Below are 26,993 nucleotides of genomic sequence, written 5' to 3'. Positions count from 1 at the left end.
GAGAAGAGTTTATTTTGTTTGTTTTGTTAATCTGTAATTTTTTATTTTGTAAAAACGTTGATTATGTTTATTTTTCGACTTCAAAATCGTAAATATTGATATTTAATTATAATTGATGATCATGATTTCTCAAATTTATTTTAACAGCTTTAATTTAATACGAGAGAAAATGGAACGTGAGCTAATTAAAGATGAATGCAGTTTATTTGATATTCATTATTAATGTTTGGTTAATTTAATAATTCTGTCATTTATTTCGCACACGAAAATAGGAGAGTATTGGAGCAGCAAGATGGAAACAACACATACCTAAAAAAAAGTATATCGACTTATTATTTTCAATAAAGATGCATTTACGTCAGTGCCGACGTACTTTGCTTATCTAAAATCTGTGTATTGAGATTTGTAGAATCCCAAGAATTTCTCTCACGGTAAATTCCTGCGTGGGCGTTTGCTATTATATTACACGGTTATAGATATGTCAAGCAAATAAGTTTCGGAGATGGTGCGAGAGGTCAGCAATTACCGCGTGGGTGGACGCCGGTAATATAATAGTTAAAAAGAGTAAGCGTATACTATTATGATATTTAATATATTGTATTTGATAATTGTATTTTATAATAGCGGCAATAGTGATGAATACACTAATAGAAAAATGTGTTGTATTTGTGACTGCAATTGCATAGTAAGATAATTATAATAAAGAATATCATTTTTATAGTAATTATTACTATAATATTAATATGGTATATTTTGAAGCTGTATAATTTATAGTATAATTTTTTCATTGGTATCACTATAAATATATGATTATTATTACTACTATTATTGTAATAGTTACTATATAAATGATATAATAACTATGCATAATTATTTTACTATATACGCAATTATAGTCACAAATAGCACGTATTTTTTTATTAGTATATATACAGTTTTTAAGCTCTGTATAAATTTATAATAATATACTTTTTTATTTATTAATCAAAAAATTTTATAAATATTGAATAACTTACAAAAATCAGATCTAGATTGTTTTTTTCGAAAATACTCAAATACACAAATTTTTGTTATTATTGAACTCATTTGTATCAAAGTAGTTGTTCCTACAAAAATTTTACGAATTTAGCTTAGCTTTGGAAAATTTAAATTATCAAAATTTAATTTACCGCCAACCTTTAAAGTTTATAAAAAATATAAGATTTTCAAGTAGGTTAAATTTGTAAAAAAAAACTATTGTTGTTTGCATTTTCCGGTATAACTAGTACATTTTCATTTTCATGATTTTTTGGACTAAAGAAAAGCATGTTTCCACTTTTTTTTGTAATATGAGAGTTGTACAATGTTAACACTAATTGTAAGAAGAGAAGTTATGTAGTAAATCGCAAAATTAAATGTTAAGTTTCAACATGCAAATGTCGCGAGCGGCAGCATTACGTGGAATTCTCAAACGATAAATCGCGTTTACCCGCCTAGGAGAAGTTCTCCGGGAATTCAACATCCGGCGGAAATGGTGGGAGTGCATTACTATGGGCTAAATAGCGAATACATGTATATATGAACACTGTGTAACTTGCGGGTGTAGCCAACGCTCGATGCGCATTTAGGTACGATATAGGATTGCAACGTTACACTCATCTTTCACGTAATCCACAGATAATTGCCCAATTATCCTTTATAATAATTATCCTTATAATAATTGTAGAGGCTTAATAATGGAGTTACCCAAAATCTAGACTATCTAGAGAGAACAGATGGCTTTTTGTGTTTGGATTATTAGGGAAACAATTGCGTGTGTTCATGCGTAAAAACTTTGTACCTTCTTCTGCGAAAGAAATATTTTTTTTTAGAAAACAAGGAAAGATATATAGAAGAATAATTCTTTATAATTGCTACGGATATAGAATATTTTTATTTCTATAACAAAAAAAACGTAGATGTGAGAAACAGAAATGCATATTTACTTCGAATGTTGAATTGGAATTTAACTCATTTGTCATAAACGTGCAATTACATAGGAATTCTCGCTTTTGACGAAAATTTAATAATATTTTTAACGACATTATATCTCAAATTATTATAGGGTGCGTCAAATAATAGGTTTTTTTTACGAATTTTAAACTTGACAAACTAAAATATTAATGCCCACAATTTTGGCAAATATTTCTCACTGCGTTTATACTTTATTTAATACTGTATAAAAATGCTTATATGTCTTTTGTAATAGGAGAAAACGAATCACCATTCATAGAACGATGAATCAAATATGGTTCGCATAAATTACAAGTGAATCACACTTATAATATTTCTCAATGGAACATCGGTTCTAGTAATTGTAGACCACGGCAATCAAACGATTCTAACTACATCTGATTTATGACTCTTGTAAAAAGTATAAAAATATTCAAATCGATGTATTTCTTTAGTGAAGTATGTGTACAGTAATGAAAATTAAAACAAGAATTATTGTTTTAATTTGCATAACCGTGCACATTTCTAAAAAAAAAATAGAACGCACAAATAGAAATGTTTTAGAAATGTTTGCTCGAAAAATTATGGAAAAATCAAAAAATATCACAAGTCTTATTATTTTTATATAAACATATGATAAGCGAGACAAAGACGGATTCCTCTTTTACTACGTAAGAAAAAAAGAAGGAAGTTAAGCATCTGTTAAAAGCTATAAAGTTAAAAGTGATAAAAAAAAATGATCGAAAACGTACGAAAGTCACACACTTTTTTACACCCTGCTAAATTCAGATTGATTTTCGACCGTGGTGAAATATCGAATGTGTTTATCAAAAGAGAAGACATCAGATTTTTTTCCCGAGATAACAGACGGATATGGCGCCATGCGAATTTCGCAACGACCGCGTCGTGTGTTGCACGGGCAGGCTACACCCAGGTCATGGTTCGCGTGTTCGTGCCAATCGTGACGCCAAGATCTGCAGGATGTCATGCCGATAATAGTCCGTATTTAACATAGATCGGTGCCATTACGTCAGTTAATCGTTAGAACGACAAGACAACGTCCTCCAGCGACTTTGCGTATTCTACTCTTCCTAGATCGTCAGGGGCCAAGATCATAATAATTACAATTACATAAGATTGTAGATAAAAATAATTATTTTGTGCGTTTTATTCAGCCTATCGCTATTTATGTTTTAGTATAGACGCACAATGGAAGCGATGTACTACGTCGCGCTTTTATTGCGAATTGTAGAGAGCTTCCTGATGCGTCCGATAGTGCCATCCGATTTTGTTGGATATTTCAGCGAAAAATCGTTGTACAGACGTTGTATATACCGGATGCGCAAGCTACACACGGTATTCGACACATGTCAGTCGGTTCTATTATAAAATGTAATCGCACTTTTTGCGATTTGTGACGCAAAAGTATGAACCGATATTGAAGCTGATGATGAATGCAAGCTCACCTACGTTACAGCAATATAGTGCTGCATATGTCATGCGCTCGGAAGCGTACTGATACTGTGCAATAACCTTTTACTGTGCATTTGCTGTAATTGATGAAAAACTGGAGGACGTCACAGATGAACAGGATTTTATTAAATTTATATCAAAATTAATTGTCTCGCAATCATTATTCACAATAATTACAATTAATTTAATAGATAAATTGTTGATATCTTTTTCTTTTCTTTGCACTGATATTTATTATTTTGTTTATAAATTATTTGTTTAGCGTATTTCTCACACTTTCACTCTCTCTTATGCATTCTGATGATTTTAAGTTAGCAGTAATTTCAAATTATTATTCATGATTCTCTCTCTCTCTCTCTCTTTTGATATTAATCTCCTTGAATTTAATACAATAAATTTCAGAAATTATTGACTCTCATTACCTTCGATATCCTCATCATCGACTCGTCGAGCACATGAAAGGATGATTCTCAGTAATCTCTTGTTATATATACGAACAATGAGAAAAATACACGTAGAGATAAAAGCATTATGTGGGTCGAATATGAAAAGGGCTGATGTGATCTATAAAAGAACGGTATGGACGTCTTTTCGCGAATAACATAAGCTACTTAAGCCCCTTCCGGCGGAACAAAAGATCGCGATAGCTGGCTGGAAAGCCAGACTGAATTGGACGTTTCCCTCGCAGCGATATTTTTTTTTCGATGGATATCTCCCGAGAGTGTGCGTAAGCCGATATCACCCGTAAGTTATGAAACGGGAAGAACATTACACGAATTGCCACTACCCGCCCGAGGATCTCCATTTATATTGGAAGCGGATAGCCACTTATCGTCGCAAGAGATTAAAGACATGACAACGTAATTGACCTCGCCTCTATGTTGTTGTATACATCATACGGCAAAAGGGATATACAACAGAGGGAATCACAGGAAACGCGATAAATAACGTTTGAACAAAGAATATGTTTAACAAAGGACAACGGGATACAATGACAAGAAATATAATTATTCCGTCGATTAACGAGATATCTCGCTTCTCCTAGTTTTTTTTTTTTTTAATTGTTAGTTTTATTCGAACTTTTCTTTTAGTTTTATTTGCCTATATCTCTCTAAATTCCAGTTCCGAAAGTAAACCAAACACTTTCAATTATACAGATGATAAAAAAAAATTCCTTTCGCGATCCTAAAAATTATTTTCCTTGCCAGCAGCAGGTTTTACATTCTCACCTTTTCGATTCACGATGAAGTCAAGATTCCTCGTCGTCAAGCTGTAATTTGTCTGCTTGTTGTTATATCGTCTAGACAGACGTCACGCCGCTGCAATAAAATGATTATTAAGTTCAGTGACCGCGAGACGCGATATTGGAAACATATCGCGATACTTTATTATAGCTTATTACGGCGGTGTGAATATTGCTTCTAAAAATGGCAAGCGGCATAAACCGCGAGTATTTCCACGCGGCTACGAGTGCGATCGCGCGGTGTGCTCCTTTCACCGTGCATGGAAAATAGCGTGTTGACTATATTTACGCACGTCGCGAGTCTTTCCATTCAAGCACGCGTAACGTTTGTTCATTCACGGCGCAATATTTATAAAATGTTGTCACGAATACTGCCTACCGATTTGTGCGCGCCCGCCGATCCGACCGGCAAGAGCAACGTTCTAATTTGCAATCGCCGAATTATTAACGCCTCGAAATACAGTCGTAGACTCGAGTTAAAACGTATTAAGCGGCATGGTATACCGTTAATACTGAACCAGTAAACTGGAACTTTTCCGGCTGATATGCTCTTCATTTAAACCCACGTAAAATAATATTAATATATATAGCTTCTAATGGCGCAACGCGATAGGAATACGTAAACAACAAAATTGTGAAGAAAAAAAAATTACTGCATATGCGATACAGGTGATAACTCTAGCATATTATTTAACCTTTAAGAGATACAGAGATAATTATAAAATCTATCTTTTTCCAAGAGAAAATGCTTATATTTTCAGATCGAATGCTATCGAAAAATTGTTAATGTTACACTTGAGAAAGTTATTTTTCTAAAAATGTGATTTATTTGAATTCACGACTTGTGTCTGACGGTCAGGTAATAAATCGTCTTTTTGTTCCGCGTCTATGAGAAGAAAGAAATGTAATTTTCTCGGTTCATTGGTGTAACGGTAATGATCGAATAGACGCAATGTTACATCAATGTTAAAACGCGAAAGTAGCTTTTCCTTGGATTTCAGGTGCAGACTTTCAACTCATCTATTATTCCATTTATGTACACCTGCGAATGGCATTCTTTTTGTAACAACATCTGCGTTCTTTGCATTCGTATCTTTTGTTTGTACAACGTGGAAACTTTAAGTGCTTTTCAACTTAGTAACTTTAGTTAAATATATTCTTCTCACGATCTTTACTATTTTAAATGACGTACTTGGTACATATTCTAACAAAGTTTTACTTGTTGCAATCAGAGATAAAATTAGTAATTCCATTTTAACTTAGAAAGAGCAGATTCATTTTAAAAACAAGAAATATGCGTATTATTATTGATAAAAATAATTAATGGTATGGGAACGACAATATTTTTGTTAATTGGTAATATAATTATAAAATGATTGAAACAATTTTATTATATTAATAATATGCAACATAATAGTAATTTGTTAATGTAATAATTTTTTATGTTTATATATTTCTGTATAATTATAATTGTTTTATTAATATATTTAATGAACCTTTTTCTGAATAAAATATTCACACAACTATTATAATTGTTATATAGAACTATTTATTATCTTTAGTATTATTATTTATTTTTTTTAACGATATTTCTTTAAACGAGCTTATACGATATGTCTAGCTGATAATTACTTTATATGATTCTAATTAATTGTAATAAGTTTCATAATAGTTCAGAATCAACATAGGTAATAAATAACAAATATTGCACAGTAATTTTTTAATTTAAAGTAATTTTTTAATTCTATGTATATATCTCTTTTAATAATTTTATAACATGTTACCCTAGAATGTGATGTACATACATGTATAAACTCTTACATAAAAGTTGATTAATAAAAAATTATTTAAATCAAAAGTAAAAGAAATTAAAAACGATTTAATATATTATTATTATTTATTGGCGTTATCTATAAATCATTCAGTTCCTGAGCAACCTTGGTAAAGCCTTTTTCTCGCAAAAACTGATGTTTGCCGGTAACGACATGAATGGTATCACCCGCTAGATCTCACAGCGCTGCCCACGTATTTATGCGTTGCCTGCGGATTTGCTATGTACGCGAGATCACAACGACGTGGTAATTTATATCGCGAATGTCGCGCGAACACATGCTGCATATTTAGGTTTGCACGTATCGCAGGTATAGACGTACATTGGCCGCGTGGTCGGCAAGTGCGCGGAACGTATTCATCTCGGGTCACACAGTCATCATATAATCATACCTGCACATTTCCACACGTATAATGTGGAAATTTCATAATGCACGCCGAGTGCAGTGAATGTGTTAATTTCAGACTGGAATTCTTGTGCTAATATTATTCGCAACGAGCCGGCCTCGCCTCTCTTTCGATTTGAAAACATTTTGATATTTAAGGACAATCGTTATTGTTGCAACAGCTTAATTAAAATAGAACTCACTCGTAATTACCGTAGTTCGTATTTTGTAGAAGTAGCAAATCTCAATTTCTTAGTTATTTAATTAAAATTAATTGTGAGATATGCATTCGTGCAACTTCTTATCATCATTTATATATTAGTGATAGATAAATTTTGTTAAGTTGCTTTGAATGATATTACAATACTCTAATAAATATTACAAAAAAATAATATAAATTGTTAATTGTCGAAGGTTTGATTTTAATTTTAAATTTGCATCGATTTGCACAATTTTCTATATTAAAGACTAGGGCTGCTACTTTTCGAAACCTTCGAATATTCGAAACTTCGAAGGATTCAAAGTGACGAAGAACCTTCGAATTTCTGAAGTTTCGAAGGATTCGAAGTGACGAAGGATCCTTCAAATATTCAAAGAATTCGGAAGATTGAAAACTTTGATTTACAAAGATTTGAGATTCTTTTAACATAAAAAATAAGTTATGAAATTAATACTTTCTAAAAAAATATGCACAGTATCTGTTATTCTATTGAAACAATTAAGTAAACTTGAGAGAGTTTAGTGTCAATTAATTAACAACGTTCTTACTGTATTGATAATTGAAAACAGAATGTAAAAACTGTACCGATTCTTTTTAATGCGTATTTGATTTTTTAAACACAAAACGCAACATTTTTTAATGTGTTTAAAACTTCGATCCTATCAACCTTTAAATTTTGTAGTTCGAAGCTTTGAATTGCTCGATCTTCGAATAAGAGTAATAGCTCTATGAAAGACAGTAATATTGAAACATTTATTATTACTAAGAAAGAATTTGTCTTGAAATAATAATTTCTTTTTTAATAAATTACAATTGCTTCATATCTGCTTCGAATAATTATCATTAAATCAAGTTCAACTTGTAATTGGTTCTAATTTTGCAAACAATACAAATCGATCGGTATACCTGAATATGGAGCCGTTTGTAAAATATACGGTGCGCCACAAATGCATAATCGACGCGATGGATCGCACAACACGCGAGAAGACCACAGTTTCTATCACAGAATGGCATACAGCAATCCTGATCATTGTTGACTGAAACGAGATGGCAAATGGTAAATGGTGTTGTCACTAGAATTCCACCTTTTAATATCGCAATTGTTACAATCACAGCATTCTTCGATTGTAAACAAATTTAAAATTTAAAATCAAATAAAAACTTTAGAAAAATCAGACTTATCTTAGATTATTTAAAAAATAACCTTTTAAAATTTTTTTTCACAATTGCATAATATAAATTGCGGGGTTGGGTAGTAACTAGTTAAAAGGTTGAAAGTTAATAAGATTAAAAAGTTAATAACTTTTAATTTAATTTAATTAATTTTAAATGATTTAATTTCTAATTTTAACTAGTTATTTTTGAAACGTATAAACTTTAACTTATTAACTTTTTCCTAAATTAAAAATTTTATCTGGGGGAAAAAAGAAAATTACAAAATAAAAATACATTCCTGCATGAAAACAATATTTTATATAATTAATATTATAACTAAATTTAAAATATTAAATATACTTCATAATCAATACTGTAATGTCTGTAATTATGTTGGTAATCTGATTTAAATGATATGGTTTTTAATTTAATAAAGCTCAAAATTAACTTTTACTTTAACTTTAGTTAAATTAATCTTAACGTAACTTTAACTGAGTTAGTTTTTTATTTATACAACTATTTATAAATTTAACTAAGTTAATTTTATAATCCATTAATTTTAATTTAATTTTGTTACAAAAATATATTAACTTACCCAACCCTGATAAATTGTCAAACTAGATAAAACTAGAATCTATCTGAGGCGTGTTGAAATACAATGACGTCCGAAGTTGCTACGCACGTGCGAATTATGTAGAATCGTGTTTACAGTTGGCGTGACTAACGTCAGCGACACCATTAGCGAATTCAGTACGGAAGAACAAACGTGCTTGACCTTTTAATGTATGAACGAGGCCGTGTGGGTGTTCGCGCCGGTGTACGGCCACCTATTTTCATCTCGTTTGTGGAAAGAGCATCGGTTTGTCTTATTCCCGTGCGCAGGACAACGGGAAATGGAAAAAAAAAAATTTAATTAACGACGCGCAACGTGTTGTCGCATCACTTTTAACGGATACCATTGCGCTAGACAGGCCTGCTATGGACACGTACATCGCGAGCATATAAGATGATAGGCGTTCTAACGCGAGTGCATTATACAGTAATTAATTTTCATACTTTAAATTAATAAATGGGAATGCCTGAACGTTGTAGAAATTACGTTATAATTACTATTGTTATACTTTACATAGAATCAAGATAACACACGGGAATTGTAAGAATTTACATATGTATTTTAGAACCCCAGTAACGCCAGTAAGTACAAAGTAAATGTACGTGCTAATTGCAAGTGCTACGAGTCATTAGATTTCTCGTGATTTTGTAACAATGTGAGAGAAACATCGGGTGATCAAAATGCTAATTGCGATGAAAATATATCACGAGTATGTTTATGCTTATCGTTATCGACCTATTTATACGTGTAATGATAGTAATTTGTTCGACCTAATCGATATCGATGTAAATTACTATTATTACACGGCTTCGAGAGCACATTATCGTTCTTCCAGAGAAACTCATTACCTTTATGCGATGAAGGCACCGCGGAAAAAAGGCAACATCTAATTGTAAGTATAGCGAATGTGGATGAACGATGTGCGTTTTTGTAGATATGAGAAACTGCAGAATGGAGTCGCGGACGTGCTAACACAAATGTACGTTAATGCGCGTCCAATATTGCATACGTTGTAAATAAGATAAATGAGAAATCTCCGCTGTACTCTTTGTATTTTTAAATTCGCCTCAAAACTCTATCTCGTAAGGAGTTTTCCGTTTGGTTTTATTCGTGGATCGTTAACTCCTCTGGTAGCACATGAACATTGAGAATTTTTTTTTCCAATATATCAAACGCAGTTCCCAGGAACAAGCCCATTACCTGCATGTACACATGAAGGATAAGGAGGAACATGAGAAAGGTTAATTGTGGAACTAGCAATTAAAGTTTCGAGAGAAAACAGGAAACGGGAAAAAGTGCAAGAAAAATCCGATTAAGATGCAGATAAAAAGGGAAAGAAGGGAGGAAAAGAAGGAAAAAAGAAAATGGAAAGACACTCTGAGGAACAAAACATTTCGATAAACGACTCGGGGAAATATATAGATATTTTTGTCACGCAAGAGAATTCATCGGAAGTATATTTTTCTTGTGATGAATTCTCTTTCATTAATTACAAAAACCTTACATAAATTCGTTTATCTATTTCTGAAACATACGCGTAATCATTATTAAAATAGAACTAGAAAGAATAACTGTATACCAAACAAGATTAAAAATAATCTATTTAAATTTGCCATCTATATTCTTATGAAAACTTAGTTTTTCATTTCTTTTATAAAAATGTAACGAATAAAAGCCAAATCTTCAGTGCTACAAAAAATAATCACTGAATTATAATTTTTTCTAAATCTTTTTTACAGAATATAATATATTAATTTTTATGTGTTTTATAATATATACGTTTCATTAATCGGTTCCACATTAGAATTAATTATGTCTCATTGATATTTTGGTTTTCTAATTGATATTTTTAGATATAGCTATTTATGTTTAATTTATTATTGCATCTTCGATTCTATCTTACTTCGGAAAACAACTTTATTGGTTTTTCCAGAGATATGAAGAGACCCCTTTTCTCCCTTTAGAAGCATAATATTTTTTAATATAAAATAATATGAAAAATAAAATAGCAAAAATTATATATGCTACTATAGTATATTGAATATCATCGACACGTTATTTTAATAAAATTTTTTCATTAGGAGAAACGTGTATAGAGGCACGTCCTATTTAATCCGTTTTTAGATTTTCTTGCATATAAATAGAAGCGCTAAATATAATGTTTAAAAGCCTACTAGGACAGCATAATTTTCCTATGCGCCATTAAAGCATATAGGTGCAAAATTTTTACGATAAAAACTTTTCTATTGAAATATTTGCATTGGCATATTTAAATATTTGTGTAAATTTTGTTAAAAGGACCGATAGTATATTTGTGTTATTGACTTTGAATAAGAAGTTTGAACTTTTTTGTTTATGAATTTATAAAAATTGCGTGTATAATTTATAAAATACCTGATTTATAAAATTTTATATTCTACCTTAGAATTTTATTTCAATATTATTTCTATTTATAATTTTACAATTTTATTAATTGAGAAAGTGCACATTTGTCATATTAAATAAACAGCAAGGCATTTAATGCAAACACATATCGGATAATGTTTATTTTTAAATAAATGTAGTAATTTATATTAAACATTTATTTATAATATTGACATTAGTAATCCTCAGAATTTTAAAATATTATTTACATAATAAATAGAATAATTTAAACATTAAATATTACTTTTTATAATAATTCTGTGAATCATTAATGTCAATTATTTATTTATATGTATACGTATTATATGTAATATTTTAGACTAAGATAGACTTTTTTTCTTAAAGTATCCATGAAAAGCTATTGTAATGAGATCATTAGCTTTTTCCTTTATATTTTTTCGGCTTTTTATAGTGTTTTTTAAATCAAAAAGAATGAATTAATGTATTATATTTAATCACTAATATTAATTTCTCTTTTGCCTTGCATGCATATATATTGCATGCCTTTTTCCGCTAAATTTTATTATTTTAAATAAATTGCGATTTTACTTAAAAAGAAAGCTGACAAACTACACAACAATTCGCTCATTGTGCAAATTCGACAAATGATGACAATGATGTCTTTTCTCTCGCGAGGCTAATGAAACAAAACATGTTCGCCGAATTTTACTCGGCAAAATATCTCACTGCGGAGGTAGTGTTGTTGCATCTGCTGTGTCGCAAATTTAGAGAGCGCGCTCATTGTGCGCATAAATTACGCCGTGTTGCGAGAATTGTCCAGGGACGAATATTTAGGACCAAACGCGGAATCAGATTGCGCGCGTTTCTATTTAAAATAGTATTCTTTATCGAAACTAATACTAATTAAAATCAAAGATATTGCGAAAGCATAAAAATAACCGTAATTCTTTTCAGCGCCGCTGTTGTATAATATAATCTTAAGGAAGAATTTTTAAGCACATTTACGCGTCACTAAACATTTAAGAGGAAGACGAAAATTTTTGAGCTCCATACTATGCAAAATTTCTGCGTATCTCGGGGGAGGGGGGGGGGGAGCGCCGTAACAAGAGCGGCGACTCGCATTAATATTCTTTCCACTTGAAAACCTGCATTGAGCCTTTCAGGGTGCATTAGGCGACTTTTGAATGCGTCGTCAGACAGTGCCGTCAAATAATTACTGAGGCCGTCGCTTCCACGAATGTTTACGCCGCGCTAACCGCTTCGGCCATTGGAAAATTACCGCCGAAAACACGTCCTTCTCGCGAGATGAGACGCAATGACTCGACACACTTCCGAAACGCGTGAACGATTTATCGCAAGTCAAAGTTAAACGTAATTTCAGACCTGTACGCTGTGGCAGAGACGAGCGATCTGTAAAACACAAATATCATAAATCAGAAAGAGAGAGAGAGAGAGAACCTGACGTAACTGATATTTTAAAAGATAATTATTGTTTGCACGTAAATTTTTCGACGCCTTTCAAGCTGATGTAGTTTTGCAATAAAATAATTATGGATAAAAATTTAAAGTTTTGAAAAAGAAGTTTTAACAAAATACACAAACTTTTATAATATTTGATAAATATAAGAGAGTTTACAATTTTTATAGAATTCAATTTATGAATTACACTAGCAATAAATCGAGAGTAACAAAATGGAGTAGATAATTTTTTTATGTACATCAGTATTATTCTTCTTTCTTTGGAGAATTAAAATCATTGTAATTAATTCTAATACTTATATACATTGTTAAAAATAAAACAAATATTTTCTAGGATGGAAAAATTGTTATACGTGTAAAAATCGTGAAAGTCAACTCAAGAGTGTCGCGACCCAACGTGTGAAAAACAACAATGTCGCCCGTATTCAGAACGCGCTTCCTAAAAATCTTGGCGCGCTTTTTTGCCATTCTTTTTCGTATTTGTTAGCGAAACAAGGACAGATTGTTAAAAAAAAGGCGCCCCCTGGCTTACCAAGGGAGTAGTATCACCAACGGGATACTATTAAACACCAACATTCTTACGGGAGTTCGCGTCTTTATTAAAGTTTAAGTGATTAAGAATAAGACATTGATAGTGTAATACCAATGTTATTAGCCTAATGTTTCTTTTATATATAGATATATGTATATACACACACATATCTAACACTCAATAATACTCAAGTTTTATTTAAAATTATAATTTGATAGTTGTACACGGAAAAAACTATATAGTTGCCACAATAATATAAATAGTTAAATATGGAACATATTGTCGCGATACGGCAACCACTTTTGCTGTAGCGGGAACTATGATATGGTTGTCAAACCCATATAAATCTTCTCACGCCCACAGCGCTGTGGGAGAGACAACTATATCATAGTTCCCGCTAAAGCAAAAGTGGTTGCCGCATCGCGACAGTATGTTCCATATTTTACTATTTATATTATTGTGGCAACCATATAGTTTTTTCCGTGTACACACGCAAACAGGAATGTCGGGCCATGTGAAGTTAGCTGCGTTCCGAGATTTTTATAATGCATGTTATGTGTTCTACACAGAAAATCGAAACGCAGCCAACTTCATATGGCCAGGCACTTTTGTCCGCATGTGTACAGAAAAAATTATAAGTTTATATTATATTTACGATATTATATTAATATTTATGATATTACAGCCTTATAAGTATGCATACGTGTTCACAAAGCATTTACATAATAAAAAGTCATGAATTTAATGATGTATTATTTAAATATTTATGTTTTAACAATTACAAATTTCTATTCATAGTCGATAACGTTCTCGCTCTTCAATTACCACCGTGGCCCCGGAGTCGATCCCTTTGGTAGCAAGGAAATTTGTTCAGGGTTGACAGTTTTTAACAATATATCTCGTCGGTATGTCCGTGTGTATGCACAGAGGATTAGACATGACACACGAAACGTGTCACGCGCGATATGGGTGATATCATCGGACGAAAACAAACGATTAATTAGTAGCTAACGAGTAATAAAATAGGTAATAAGTTCGTTCTTACCTCACGGTCGCTCCGCTGTCACCCGACGCCTCTTCCTCCTCCTCCCCCTCGTTTCTGCGTTGTAGCGAGTCATGGCACTCGCGCGGCACAGCACGCTCGCTCGCGAAGAGGACACGGTTAATTACGATCGATCGCGATCGCGCGCTAACGAACGGAGCGAGGACGACGACGACGACGGTCGCGTGGCACTTTGCACGGTACTTAGCTCCGAGTAGCTCGTATCTTCTTTCATTTGACGACGCACGTACACGCAGACGATGCTGCCTCGCGTACAAGGACAAGGGCAATAATAGAGAGCTCTCGATCGGTACACCCTTCCCAGTGAAAAATAGTACATCAAATCGACATCGACATCATCATTTTGATGTCGATTCAACGTCGAATTGATGTCGAATTCATTATCGTTTTTCGCTGGGTTAAGAAAAAACTTAAATTACTTTAGATTAACCTTTTAAATACCCTGAATTACCTAAAAATTTCTTCAGTAAACTTTTAGATTTGTAAGGTAATTTTGAAAACTTTAACTTCATTTAAAGTAAATTTTCCTAAGGGCGGGGCTGCCAGATCTGATGTCCGAGCAGCGACACACAAAAGCGTACACGCACGTAGACACGTCGCGTCGTTTGTGCGTGTACGCTGCTCTAGCGTGAGGCTGGCAGCCCTGGATCGACGGAGGGAATTTAAAAAAAATTCTGCGTGAGTAGCTTTTGTATCTTGAATGACTACGCTGAAAAGGTGCGGATAATTTAATAATGGATATTTGTATTTCACTATCTTGCACACGTTGCGAAATGGAAACGCGAATAAGCACGCTGGTGAAAAGTTGCGGAGATACAATGTGTGCAAAATATTAATATTAATTATGCTTAAAGTGTCAGTCATTGTGTTTCGTCGCCGACTCTGCCGTTGTTGGCGTGACAGATTGTCGGGCAAATAAATACGCGGCTTAAAAAATAACGAAACACCGTGACACAAATTTGCGCCACGCGACTTTCGCGTATCAAAATACGGGATTGACGAACGTCATATTTGCTAAGTAAACGTTGCAACGCCGCCCCGCTCGGCTGGTACAGTCGACTTCGTTCCGTGTACTGCGACGTACCACTAATAACAAGCTCGTAAATGACGTTGGCGACTGCGACTCGGGCGTTACACGTAAATCAAATTAACGTCTAATTGAGACGCGAAGGTCTAAAAAAAAAATAAAAATAAAAATAAATATACAAATTGAAGTTCAACGTCGTATGAGCAAAGGTGTCAAATATATATCTCACGAAACCGTATTATTATTATTATTATTATTATTATTAAATAAAACTGTTGAAAATCACGTTAACTGAAATTACTTGCATCGATTCATGTGTTACATCGCGTTTTTAATCCGATTACATTCAGATTCACGTTTATGGATGATAAATTTAAAGCGCGATATAAAATATAATTTATTTGAAGCGGAGCGCTGAATTAGGGCGCTAATTATCGTAAATTGTGTATCACGCACAGCGAGGTAATTTTACACCCTTCGTTATCCGGACTCTTTAAAAATGGAATGCCCATTTATCCTGAAATACCTGCTCGGATAAATTAGCTACAGCGGCACTCGAGCCGTTAATTTAACGTTTCGCCAATACGCAAAATGTTAAATTTGCGGTTGGCATCTTCCTACTCATCACGGGCGCATTTCGTGGAATAATAACGTGGTTTTCGCGCGCCGCTGCCCGCCGCTGACTCGAGTCTCGCCTCGTGCGGAGAGTGGCAGCAAGGTCGACGCGTGTATGTACGTACACAATGTAGTACGCTGTGTACGTAGCGAAGATAAACATTGAGCCAGTCCATCCCCCGCAAAATGTCAATTCATACATGTAAAACTGAAAAAAATTCAAACCACTATAGTTGACTCATCCCGCTATAGCGCTGTAATGTTATCATTCTTTACGGATTTGTGTGTGTGTGTGCGCGCGCGCGCGCGCGCGCGCATATCTCATAATACTGCTAAAAGTTTTTATATTTTTACATATTGTTTTGTTATTACATTCGAGTATTTGTGTAAAAGAGCTTAATTCTTTTATTGGTTTAAAAATTATTTAATTTTTCATTTTCCCTTGATTCTTCATCTACCGCGCAAAACTGCATTTTATTTTTATCCGCGTATTTATTCGAATATTCGCGACTAAAACTTTTTACCGTCGATTAGGAAATCATAAATAAATCTAAGAAGTCCCTAATAGTTTCTAAATTTGAATAATTTTTAGTTATATGAGTATTATAATACCAAAATATTCTTAATTATTACGCACACACACACATACAAAATAGAATTTAGTTTATATTTTTTAAGTTGACATAACACGTTAATTGATTTGTTTAAATATTAAAATTTTTAATACGCTATTATATCAATTTTCAATGCATATTTTTTATTTTTATATGTTATTTTTATAAATTTTTTACGTTTTTTTCTATTTTTATATATTTATTATTATTGCTTATGAATTTAATTAAATAGAATTTTTAGTTTTTTACCATTTTTTCTACCATTAAAAATTGAAATAACAAGTTAATTAATTTATTTAAATACTGTAGCTTTCAATAAGTTATTATATTCAATTAAAGTATGTACTCCAATTTAATATACTTTTTATTATTATATTGTTACAAGAGATTAATTATACTTTTCATTTATTTTTACGTAGTATTTATGTATTAATGTGTCAAACTAATTTTAGTATAATTTAAAGTTCAAATAGCAGTTCAATCAAATTAATCAACTAAATTTATGCATTCTAAAATTAACGTTTAAAAGATTATATTATTTTATTAATTTTTGTTAACTCGTTTTAACAAATAGAAATTGTTAAAACGATGGAATGGAATCGCGCAGTTTCTCTTACTATAATTGCCGTAAAGAAAGAAAATAAAATTTTTATTATCCGATTCTTTTCCATTTATATTGTTACAGCTGGCACCGCCGCGGAGAGGGGTTACTTCGGACCATGGAGACAATGTAAACTCCTACTTTATGGACGTGAGTGGTGTGGCCAAAGTGTCTCCAGGTTCCAACCAGTGTGTGAGTTTCGTTTTAAGAATGGATATAAAAAAAGTTCTGACTTTTAATGTGACTCTTTGCCGGAACGATATCGTTTTTCCACAAAAAAATCTTTATGATCTAATTTTTATTTTGATATGATAGAATTCTATATCGTGAGGTTTTGATCGAGGGTTGATTGCTAACTGTTCACATAAAAAGTTAACGGCAAAAATAAATTGCATTAACGTTTAGTATGATAGGATAAATATAAATTGTACGAAGGGCGTATTTTTATATTTTTTTAATTTTTCCTGTGCAAATTTAAATTATTTTATTTTAAATTGTAAAACGTTGCAGTTGTTAATTCAAAATTGAACGAAATATTGTTAAATCAAACTTACAATTTTTATATTGAATGATTTAAAATGGTATAAACGTAATTTTTATTTTTGTGATCAATAATTACAATATTTATGTATTAAAATGATACTTACTAATAATTGATATATTATGTGATAACATGTTTAATATTGACGAAAATCTAGCGATTAATTATTTTCTCGTTTCTATTCTTCCATCATTTTCTCGTTACGTTATTACAAAAAACGTGGCATGGGAAAGCAAAGTTGTAGGATTACGCAGCGCTAAAAATTTCCATGGAAGTAAGAAAGTTTAATGCAAGTGCAGGATTACAATGGGATGCAATAGAATTACGTCGGGATTCTTCCTTTATTTCCAGTGGCTGTGTGGGTAGCGGGATTAGCTGCCGCTACCGCCTCTGCCCTTTTGGCGATTCTGGTCGCTTTGGCTGTGCTTCAATTAGCGATGGCCTCTTCCGCGAAACGGGTTGTAATCTCTTACAGTACTGCCCTAATAGGCAAGGTTGCCCTAGCTACATTAGCAAGTGAGTACAAATCGGTGTTCTCTGATATAATAATGGAGAGAGAGGAAACATTTATTAATGTTGTATAAATTAAGTTTTGAAAATAAATAGAATAGTATACAAAAATAACAAGAAAAATAGTAATGTTAGTAAAGAGTTGTGCGAACAAAATTGAAAATATAAGCGGAAATAAAATAGAGGAATAAAATAAAAGAGAAAGAGAGAGAGAAAGAGAGAGAGAGAGAGAGAGAGAGAGAGAGAGAGAGAGAGAGAGAAATGAAAAATGTTTCTAATAAAGGGATACTGAAGTGTCCTTCAAACTTGATAGGAATCGATAATGTAGAATGTAGAGTTATTTGTGCACATCATTAACAAGATTTTGTATTTCTTTTATAGATTTTTAAATCTGTAAAAGAAATAAAAAGATTTTGTTGTACAAAAATTACTGTCTTTTTGTCGGTAAGACGTCTTCAAAGTGTATCTCCTTAACTAATTACAAGCAATATAAAACAATATTTAATTAAACAAAGTTTACTTATTTTACACACACACACACACACACACACACACATACACAAAGAAATAAAATAAGGAAATACATTTAAAATTTTATGAGATATAAATAAATTTTAAAGTATTAAAAGTACACAAACGATTATATTAATTTTTTCTGAAAAATAATTTTAATAATTAATATTAAAATATAAACAATGTTTATATTTATGAATCATTTTTGGAAGAAAATTACTTTATGAAGAGCTTCTCAAGGAAAAAACTTCTTCTTAATTTATTTACATACATTAAAATATTGTAGTCCGAAAAGAAATTAACATATATTAACATATTGTTTACATAACAACATGTAAGTGAATGTGTTACTTTTAATTTAGTAATTAACGTGTAAAAGCGGAAAAATTAATAAGACGTGTAATATTACTAACAAGATATTTAATGAAATCAATAGATTTATTAATTAAAGTCAATAGATTTGAATTTCAAAGTATTGTGTATATTTGTATCTTGTAATTTGTATTACTATGCTATGATTATTTACTTTGTTATATAATTTTGTACATAAATTATTTTTAATTTTGTTGTAAAATATCCTGTTATTTATTAAAACTGTGAGTACTATTTTAACATATGTATATTTAAAAGTATGCATTTATATCGTCGTTTGTAGTACTCATTACGTAATATGATCATACGTCATTGTGTAGTTAACAAAACCTTCACACATGAAAATGCTAAAAGAATTCAAATCACGTTCAAGGCGTGGAAGTTCATTTTATTGGTACGTCGCACATAATTTTGCAATGTGCGGGCGTATATTAGAATTACCGCTTGGTCGCGCTCGTCTACTTACTTGGCCTATTTACGAGCCCTTATACCAGGCATCAAATGACTATGGGAGATTGTATTACAGTAAAAGCAACACATTATGATGCCAAGATAGTACGGTGGTGTAATCTTTTTTATTGCGTTAACCTCACAATGACTTCGCGTGTAAGTTAAGAAAATATTGGATACATTACACCAAAGTTCGATTCTTTCATTTATATAGACTTTTTGATATCCGCTTTTAATGTATCTAACAAGAATAAATTAAATTATAATGTTACAATATTAAAATATAAAGTTGTATGAAATTCAATGTATAATTTTTGTTGATTGAATAATCGAGATCGAAGGCTAAATTTTATAAATCGCTTTGTTTGTTTTCTCATTTTAGCGGCACTGTCGATTGTGGCGGCAATCCTCTTCGCTCTGCAAACAGATGATCGAGCCAACAGCTTCGCCATCACGAGAGGAGAAGCTTTTTATATGCAGGTAAGGTTTAACGACATGACAAAATCTGTTATTTATTTTTCTTTAGTTTCTTATGTTATTAGACAGAGAACTTCAGCTTTTAAACTTTTTTCTTTTTCCTTAAAAAAAAATCTAATATTCAGTGCATACATTGTATTATTATAGGAAATAATATAAAATAAATAATAAAGAACAAATTTTAATTGACTTGGAAGTTTTAACAAAAATAACATTAGCTGTGAATTACCAAAAATTGTTTTTATTTTTGTATTTTGCTTTTTTTAACAGTGCAAAAATGGTGTAGAAATTTTAAGTGAAAATTATTATGAAACTTTTGTGGCATACTTTTTTATATATTCTTATTAGTGTTACGCATTACATTAACATAACAAACAATTTCACTGTTAATTTATTAAATTTGCATTTTGTACTTTAAATATGGATGATGTGATAATTTTACTCCTCCAACGTTTTCAACATACATCTGTTAATTTTTCAGTGTATATGTGTGTGTGTGTGTATTAGTCTTAATAATTGATTTCTCGTTCTTCCGAGTTAACACGACGTCGTTAATAAGCGAGATAATTTTCAATTGATTGCATCTATGTATGTGTCCATCTCCAAGTTTTTAATGTCTCGTATTTGATGTACCGTTAAAACACGTTGTTCGCTCGATGTTATTCTCTGGTTTCTCGAACCTGTTGCACGTAGAATCATATTCTGTACTTGTTTAGTTTGATTCACATTCACATTTTATACACGTTTAATAATACGCTGCATGATATTATAACATTCAGACTGCTACTTGTAAAGAAATTAATATATTTCTTATCATACAAAATTGAAATATGAAAAGTTTTTTGCTTTAGACAGAAATTCGTATATTAAATAAATTAATTTTTATATCTTATTAATAATAAATGGTTCAAAAAACATTTATTGTTTGATGCGTTTTAACTGTTTCTTCTTTTATATTATATATTAATATAAAAGTATTAATAATATAAATATTATTTTATTGATATCACTAATAAACTATAATACTGAAAGGCAATAGCGTTGTAATATTTTTTTTATTTAACGCATTAAACTAAAAGATGTTAATTATAACAACTTGAAGTTGCAAAAATACAAAAATAAAATATAAAATATGAAAAAAACATATGATATCTTAAAAAATTGTGTGAAGACCATAAAACATACCATAGAGATATAATAAAGTTATAATTAATTGTTAATTTATCAATCGATCTGAAATCAATAGGGAGCACGTAGCTCATATCCTGTCTGTAATTAGATGCGTATAAAAACGTATCGTACGAACGATTTATGTGACAATTTCTTGACGAATTGTGTCTCAGCAGATCTCATAATTCTAAATAGAGATAACACTATGCTTGAGAGGTTTGAAGAAGTATTTTATGTATTAATTATATTAAATTATTATTAATAGATGTTAATAGTAAGTATTAGGCGATTTTATTAAATTATTAATGAACATTTTTTTTCTTTCGTACATGGTTTGATTGTAATAAGAAAGAAATAAGTAAACAAACTTTTTTTACCCAATATTAAATACTACTATTATTGCATTAAAATTGCGGACTGCAATTAAACAGAAATATCTCCATTATGAACCAACTTATAATGAATAAACTTGAAAAACCGTTAATGAAATAGATTCGCTTGCGTAAAGTCTAATCTAACTCTATTAAACCAAATTTAATACGGAGGTACAGACTAATCAAGAAGTAAATTGCGTTCGCCATTGTAGCAATGAATAGTAATTTAAATTGGATATCGACCACAGAGTGCGACGTGGCGGCGACTGCGGCGGTTGTATGTGAAAGAACAGTCACGTTTTATGAAACTGAAACTGATAACGTCGCCAACGCACTTTGAAAGTTTGTTCTTATCGCAAGACGGCAGCTCGGGTTTCTCCCGAATGCGGATGAAACACGCACAGTCTTTGCAATCTGGTACAGTAAAGCTTCAGACTCCACCAAGGAAATAGCTCGTACATACACGATTATCCTAGTGAGAAGCAAAACGGGATGTAAAATTGTATACGTGTAAGTCCAAAAGCTCTAGATGAGTCAACCTCATTAATATTTACTTTCAAAACAAATGGATTCTCTCTTTTTCTCCCATAAATTTACTTTGGTTGAAAGTACGCACGTAGAATAATACGATTTTAACGCTGGATAATGTTTAATTAAGCACAGGAAATACATTTGTAGTCATTAAAGACATTAAAATATTATCCAAGAGCAAGAGACACGTGAGAAGTTACAAAAGAAATCTGTGCGTGATATCTCGAGGATATCTCGAACACGTAGAAATTGTATAATGTAACATATTTGACAAATATTCTTGAGGTATCACCCGTTCCATCACATGGGGCATACATCTCAAGAATATTATGATTTCTCAGCAAGATTATCTTGCCAAGACCCCGCAGATTTCCCCTTGCTGCGTGTGGGAACTTGATTACATAATGCTATACGCTAAGGTAAAACATTTTGAAATGTTTTTCTTTCTTGAAGAAAAAAAACACAGAATATAAAAGAAAAATTTAAGAGAGGAATGAACAACACGACCAGCTAAACCAATTAAATAATGCCTTATACTTCGCGCCGGGTAAATTGTCAATCGGCCGGGGGAAACGTATATCTGACTGAAGAATTAAACTTAAGCTTAAGAAGCCACCTGATCGTGAACTGGACTCAGGTGTTTCTTTAAGTCCCCTGCCCTTCTCTCCCCCCCCCCCCCCTACCGATCGCGACTTAGTATGTGTCGGAGCGGCCACGGCTCGCAGATACTTTTAAAACAATGAGCCGACATTGGCGGGTCTGCAGTGAGTGTTTCGGTGTCGATCGTTAATGAACTCGCCGTGTCGTTCCCGTTCTCAGTTTTGCGATAAGTGAATTCCTTTTGTTTCCCCGGTCTTTTGTCGCCCAAGCTCGAGCAGCACCTTTTTGCCGTTCGAAGCCATAATCGAACTCACAACATCTCTCTTGTGAGTAACCGTGAAAAAATGTTAGAACAGGCGAAGCGTCTCTAGTCATCCGTCTTATATATCCGACTTGCGAGAAGATTTCCGTCCAACGTAGAGTTTTATTATAGCGCTAGACACACGGTGGTATACGCTGATACTTTTTACCGTCGAGAGTGCACGATGATGGGCAAAGGGAAACGGAGTCTCTTGAAAGGGGCCAAGGACGAAGTCGAATTGGACAGAATGAATAAGCAAAAACAAGGCAAGGTAAATATCGTTGCTCGAGGGATAACTTCAATCGAGTTAATGTCTCTTAATTGCTTTACGCTTTCTCGGCATTAACGCGCGCGTAATGAAAATATTTTGTCTATCGCAAGTGATAACCACGCAAAAGTTTTATTTCCCACCTGTTTCGTCATTTAAGTATTTAAATCTACGATACCATTGAGGCAAAGTGAGATCGGGAATTCATACTCGTCGGGGACTAAAACATAATAAACCAAAAGTTCGAAATAAACAATTTTGCCGCGCCGCTGCGTCTGGCGGGCTTTTATCGGGGCGCGCACACAAAATCGTTTACGTACAATTAATGCTCGGCGTGCTGCTGGTTAAATAACGTGTGAAATGAAAAGGCCGTAAAAGGCGCGTCGTTTGCCGTGAAATCGTGCGCGATAGGTTACGCATCGTACCGCACGGTGTTGTAAAACGGGTGTTTTCCGTTGTCCAAGCGGTCGATCTCCCCCTGGAGCTTTCCGCTCGATCAAGTTTTCCGAATTTTCTTGGATTTTCCCCTCTCCTTGCTGCCTCGTGTTTCGAGTCGAGCATCGGCGCGAAGGAAACCCGTCCGGCGCGACGGGAAGAATAACCGTCGGCCTGACGATAATCGAAAAGAAAGGAGGGAGGATGGTGGTGGTGAGGAACGGTAAGCGTAACGGAGAGAACTCGCCCCTGCGTCCTCCTTTATATCAGGTCTCGCTCACAAGGGGGAGAGAAACTCGTCGCGCGATGCTCCTCGTCCCCCAAGGAGGAACAAAAAAGAAAAGAGGCAAACACACACCGGACACGACTACAGATTAATTATAGCGGCGGGAACGGCAGTGGCGCGCGCGGCTTCTTTGCCGGCCCTAATTAAATTGCCTCCCCTCCTTCCTTCGCGCCCTCCTTCCACCGTCCGTCCAGTCGATCACACCACCTACGGGGATGATGCCTCTTCTCCTACGTGTCGATAGCGTACGCGCGACGAGGATCTCCTAGTTGCTCGCTCGCAGTGTAAGAAGGAACGACGTGCGGAGAGAGGAGCAGACGGAGAGGCACTTGACGTCCGTGCTCGACGACGACGGGGGGAGATGCACGGTGTACAATCGTTTCTATCCGGGATAACAGAGATATCGCGGCATGTATGTAGCGAATGTATAGCGAGGAGTCGGTCGGACACTTCGATGGAAGCATGGAGATACGGAGATGCGGCCAAATTAGAACGGCGGATTAGAACGACGAACGGTGTGTCGGATAATTGGCAGGCCAATTAGTGGGCAGGAAAATAAACACGCGATTCTCAGAAAAAAAAAAAAAAAACACAATTCTCGGCAGGGCGTACGTAAAGTTCACACATCTCTCCCTCCCGCAGCATGTTTTGTGACTTTATTTACTTACACTTCACTTCCGGATAGATGCGTTTCTCCCTTTTTCATACCCCACGAATTAACCCTTGTCGTAGAAAATGAAATCTGTAGACGATAAATTGACAACTTGGTGATGTGACTTTGGTTGTTGTTGCACTGAGAGGAAAAAAATGCTGGTTTTAAATAAATACTTCTTTGAATGGTACTAATAACATATTTTATAGAAAATCAGTAATATTTATGTAAAACAAGTAATACTTTCTACAATTTAGAAAATATTACTTGTTTGAAATAAATATTGTTGATTTCCTACACAATATGTTATTGGTACTATTCAAAGAAGTATTTATTTAAATCCAGCATTTTTTTTTTCTCAATGTGCATATGAATAATTATATGATATTTGCAATAAAAGCAAAAACCTCGGCGTTGTGTAAGAGCGCATAGGAATAAATTTAGAACATGAAAACTGTCTCTCTCTTCCCACATAGCACGTAATATTACAATATCACAGTAATATTACATGCAATATAGGTTGTTAAAATTAAAAGTGTGCAAGACATTTTGAAAATTTTACAATAAATTTTAAGGCCGCACACAATACTTTTGTTGTATATTTGTTAAGTTAATGTTAAGTATATGATTACAAACAGAATAATTAAATATGCGATTGTCAGTAGTTTAGAAATTTATTATGATAGATTCTTCTCTTTGACGGAATTTATTTATTGTTCAACAGCGAATATTATGTTTATATACACCCGGGAAAAAATGTTTTATATAAAAATATATATAAATATATATAAAATATGTCCATATATGTTTATATCAGTTTTCTTTCTTTTGTGAAATTTCTGTTTGATATAAAAAGATAAATAGTCATACTAAAAAGATAGAAACTAATTTTAAAAATAATTTTTGCATTGCTTCTTTTAAAAAAGCTAAATATGAAAAATCCATATATAACCAGATATATTTCGAAATATATATGATTATATATGGACAGTTTTTCATACTTAGCTTTTTTAAAAGAAGCAATGCGAAAATTATAATTAATTTTTTAATTAGTTTCTATCTTTTCAGTATGACTATTATTTTTTTATATCAAACAGAAATTTTACAAAAGAAAAAAAGTTAATATAAACATATATGGACATATTTTATATATATTATATGTCTTTATATGAAACATTTTTTTCCGGGTGTACATGTATTTATATTGATATTGAATATTTCTGAACTATTGTAAATAAATGCCATTTTATTCGCATTCTACCGCTTGACGAGAAATAGAATATAAAATAGAAGAAGAATTCTGAAATATGCTAGGAAAAAATATCGTCGATATTTTTTTTTATGTCGTACGTAGCTTCGCACGATTGGATTTTGATCAAGACATTTTTAGTTAGATGGAACGTTTTCATTTATTATTGCAGTTGGTTGCCATCGCCTTGAACTTTGGCGTACTGGTATCTGCCGTTTACGAGGGCATTTACGCCCGAAGAGGTGGCGACCCGACCAAGATTAGGGTCGTCACGGATTCCCGTGGAGCCACAATAAATAATCCAGGATATCGGGAATATCACCAACCCACGAACGGTAAGTCCCTATCCCTCGAACTTGACGGTAGTCCAATTTCCCAAAATTCACGACTTGACCGAAATTCTCCGGATCGAGTATGGACATTCCTTTCTAATATCACGCCGAATATGATACATAGACTCATTAAACAATTGTGGTCAGGCTGTTTGCATGATTAACACCTGCTCTTTTTAAGCACATTTAAACGCGAAATCGCATTTCTGTTCATTATTGGCCATATTTAATATTGAATCCGATAAGCGTAATGAAATAATGAATATAGTTTCAGCTTTTAAGCAAACTTTTGTAATTCGTGTCTTGTTTCTAAATTTTCAAAGACCACGTAAAATTGATCTTTCTTCCTACGTTATATAAAACTCTATTGTAAACGAAATATCTTTCTTTCGTTAAAACTCGATTCTCTTCTTCTCGAAACATCCAATCTCGGTATAAAGAAATATCTTTCGCCACAAAGTTGCGATAATTTATACCACAGATTATATTCGCTTGGCTGATACTTGGCCGGGTTTCCGGAAAGAAGCCTGGTTTAGTTGGCTGATATAAAACCGATATGATCCTCGAAAACGACCTTCACATCTGGAAGCGAAAGTGATAAAATGTAGAACTATCCGTAGATATGACACAAGAGAACGGACAGAGAGGGGGGAAAAAAGGTGAACGAAGAAAAGAGAAGGCGGCTGGTGCAGGCCGTTCTTTTTATTCTTTATTACATGCAAATA

The 26,993-nt window shown here is 32.9% G+C and overlaps 1 protein-coding gene across 3 annotated transcripts in view; it reads left to right on the top strand.

The window, feature by feature from the left end:
* LOC105835422 overlaps positions 1–26,993 on the top strand; it is a 43,227-nt gene that overhangs the window by 11,259 nt on the left and 4,975 nt on the right. For 2 of the 3 annotated variants that reach the window (XM_036285275.1, XM_036285274.1), the window contains exons 3-6: positions 17,292–17,399; positions 18,100–18,264; positions 19,976–20,073; positions 26,109–26,271. In XM_036285275.1, coding sequence (XP_036141168.1) covers positions 17,292–17,399; positions 18,100–18,264; positions 19,976–20,073; positions 26,109–26,271 — 534 coding nt within the window. Of the gene's footprint in view, positions 1–17,291; positions 17,400–17,769; positions 18,023–18,099; positions 18,265–19,975; positions 20,074–26,108; positions 26,272–26,993 lie in introns of those variants that run through there. The other variant, XM_036285276.1, reaches the window with a different exon arrangement.

Source organism: Monomorium pharaonis, chromosome 4 (genome assembly GCF_013373865.1).
Source record: "Monomorium pharaonis isolate MP-MQ-018 chromosome 4, ASM1337386v2, whole genome shotgun sequence".
In the NCBI taxonomy this organism is placed as follows: Eukaryota; Metazoa; Arthropoda; class Insecta; order Hymenoptera; family Formicidae; genus Monomorium; species Monomorium pharaonis.
The sequence above is the reverse complement of the archived record's forward strand: the minus strand, read 5'-3'. Positions and strand labels throughout refer to the sequence as shown.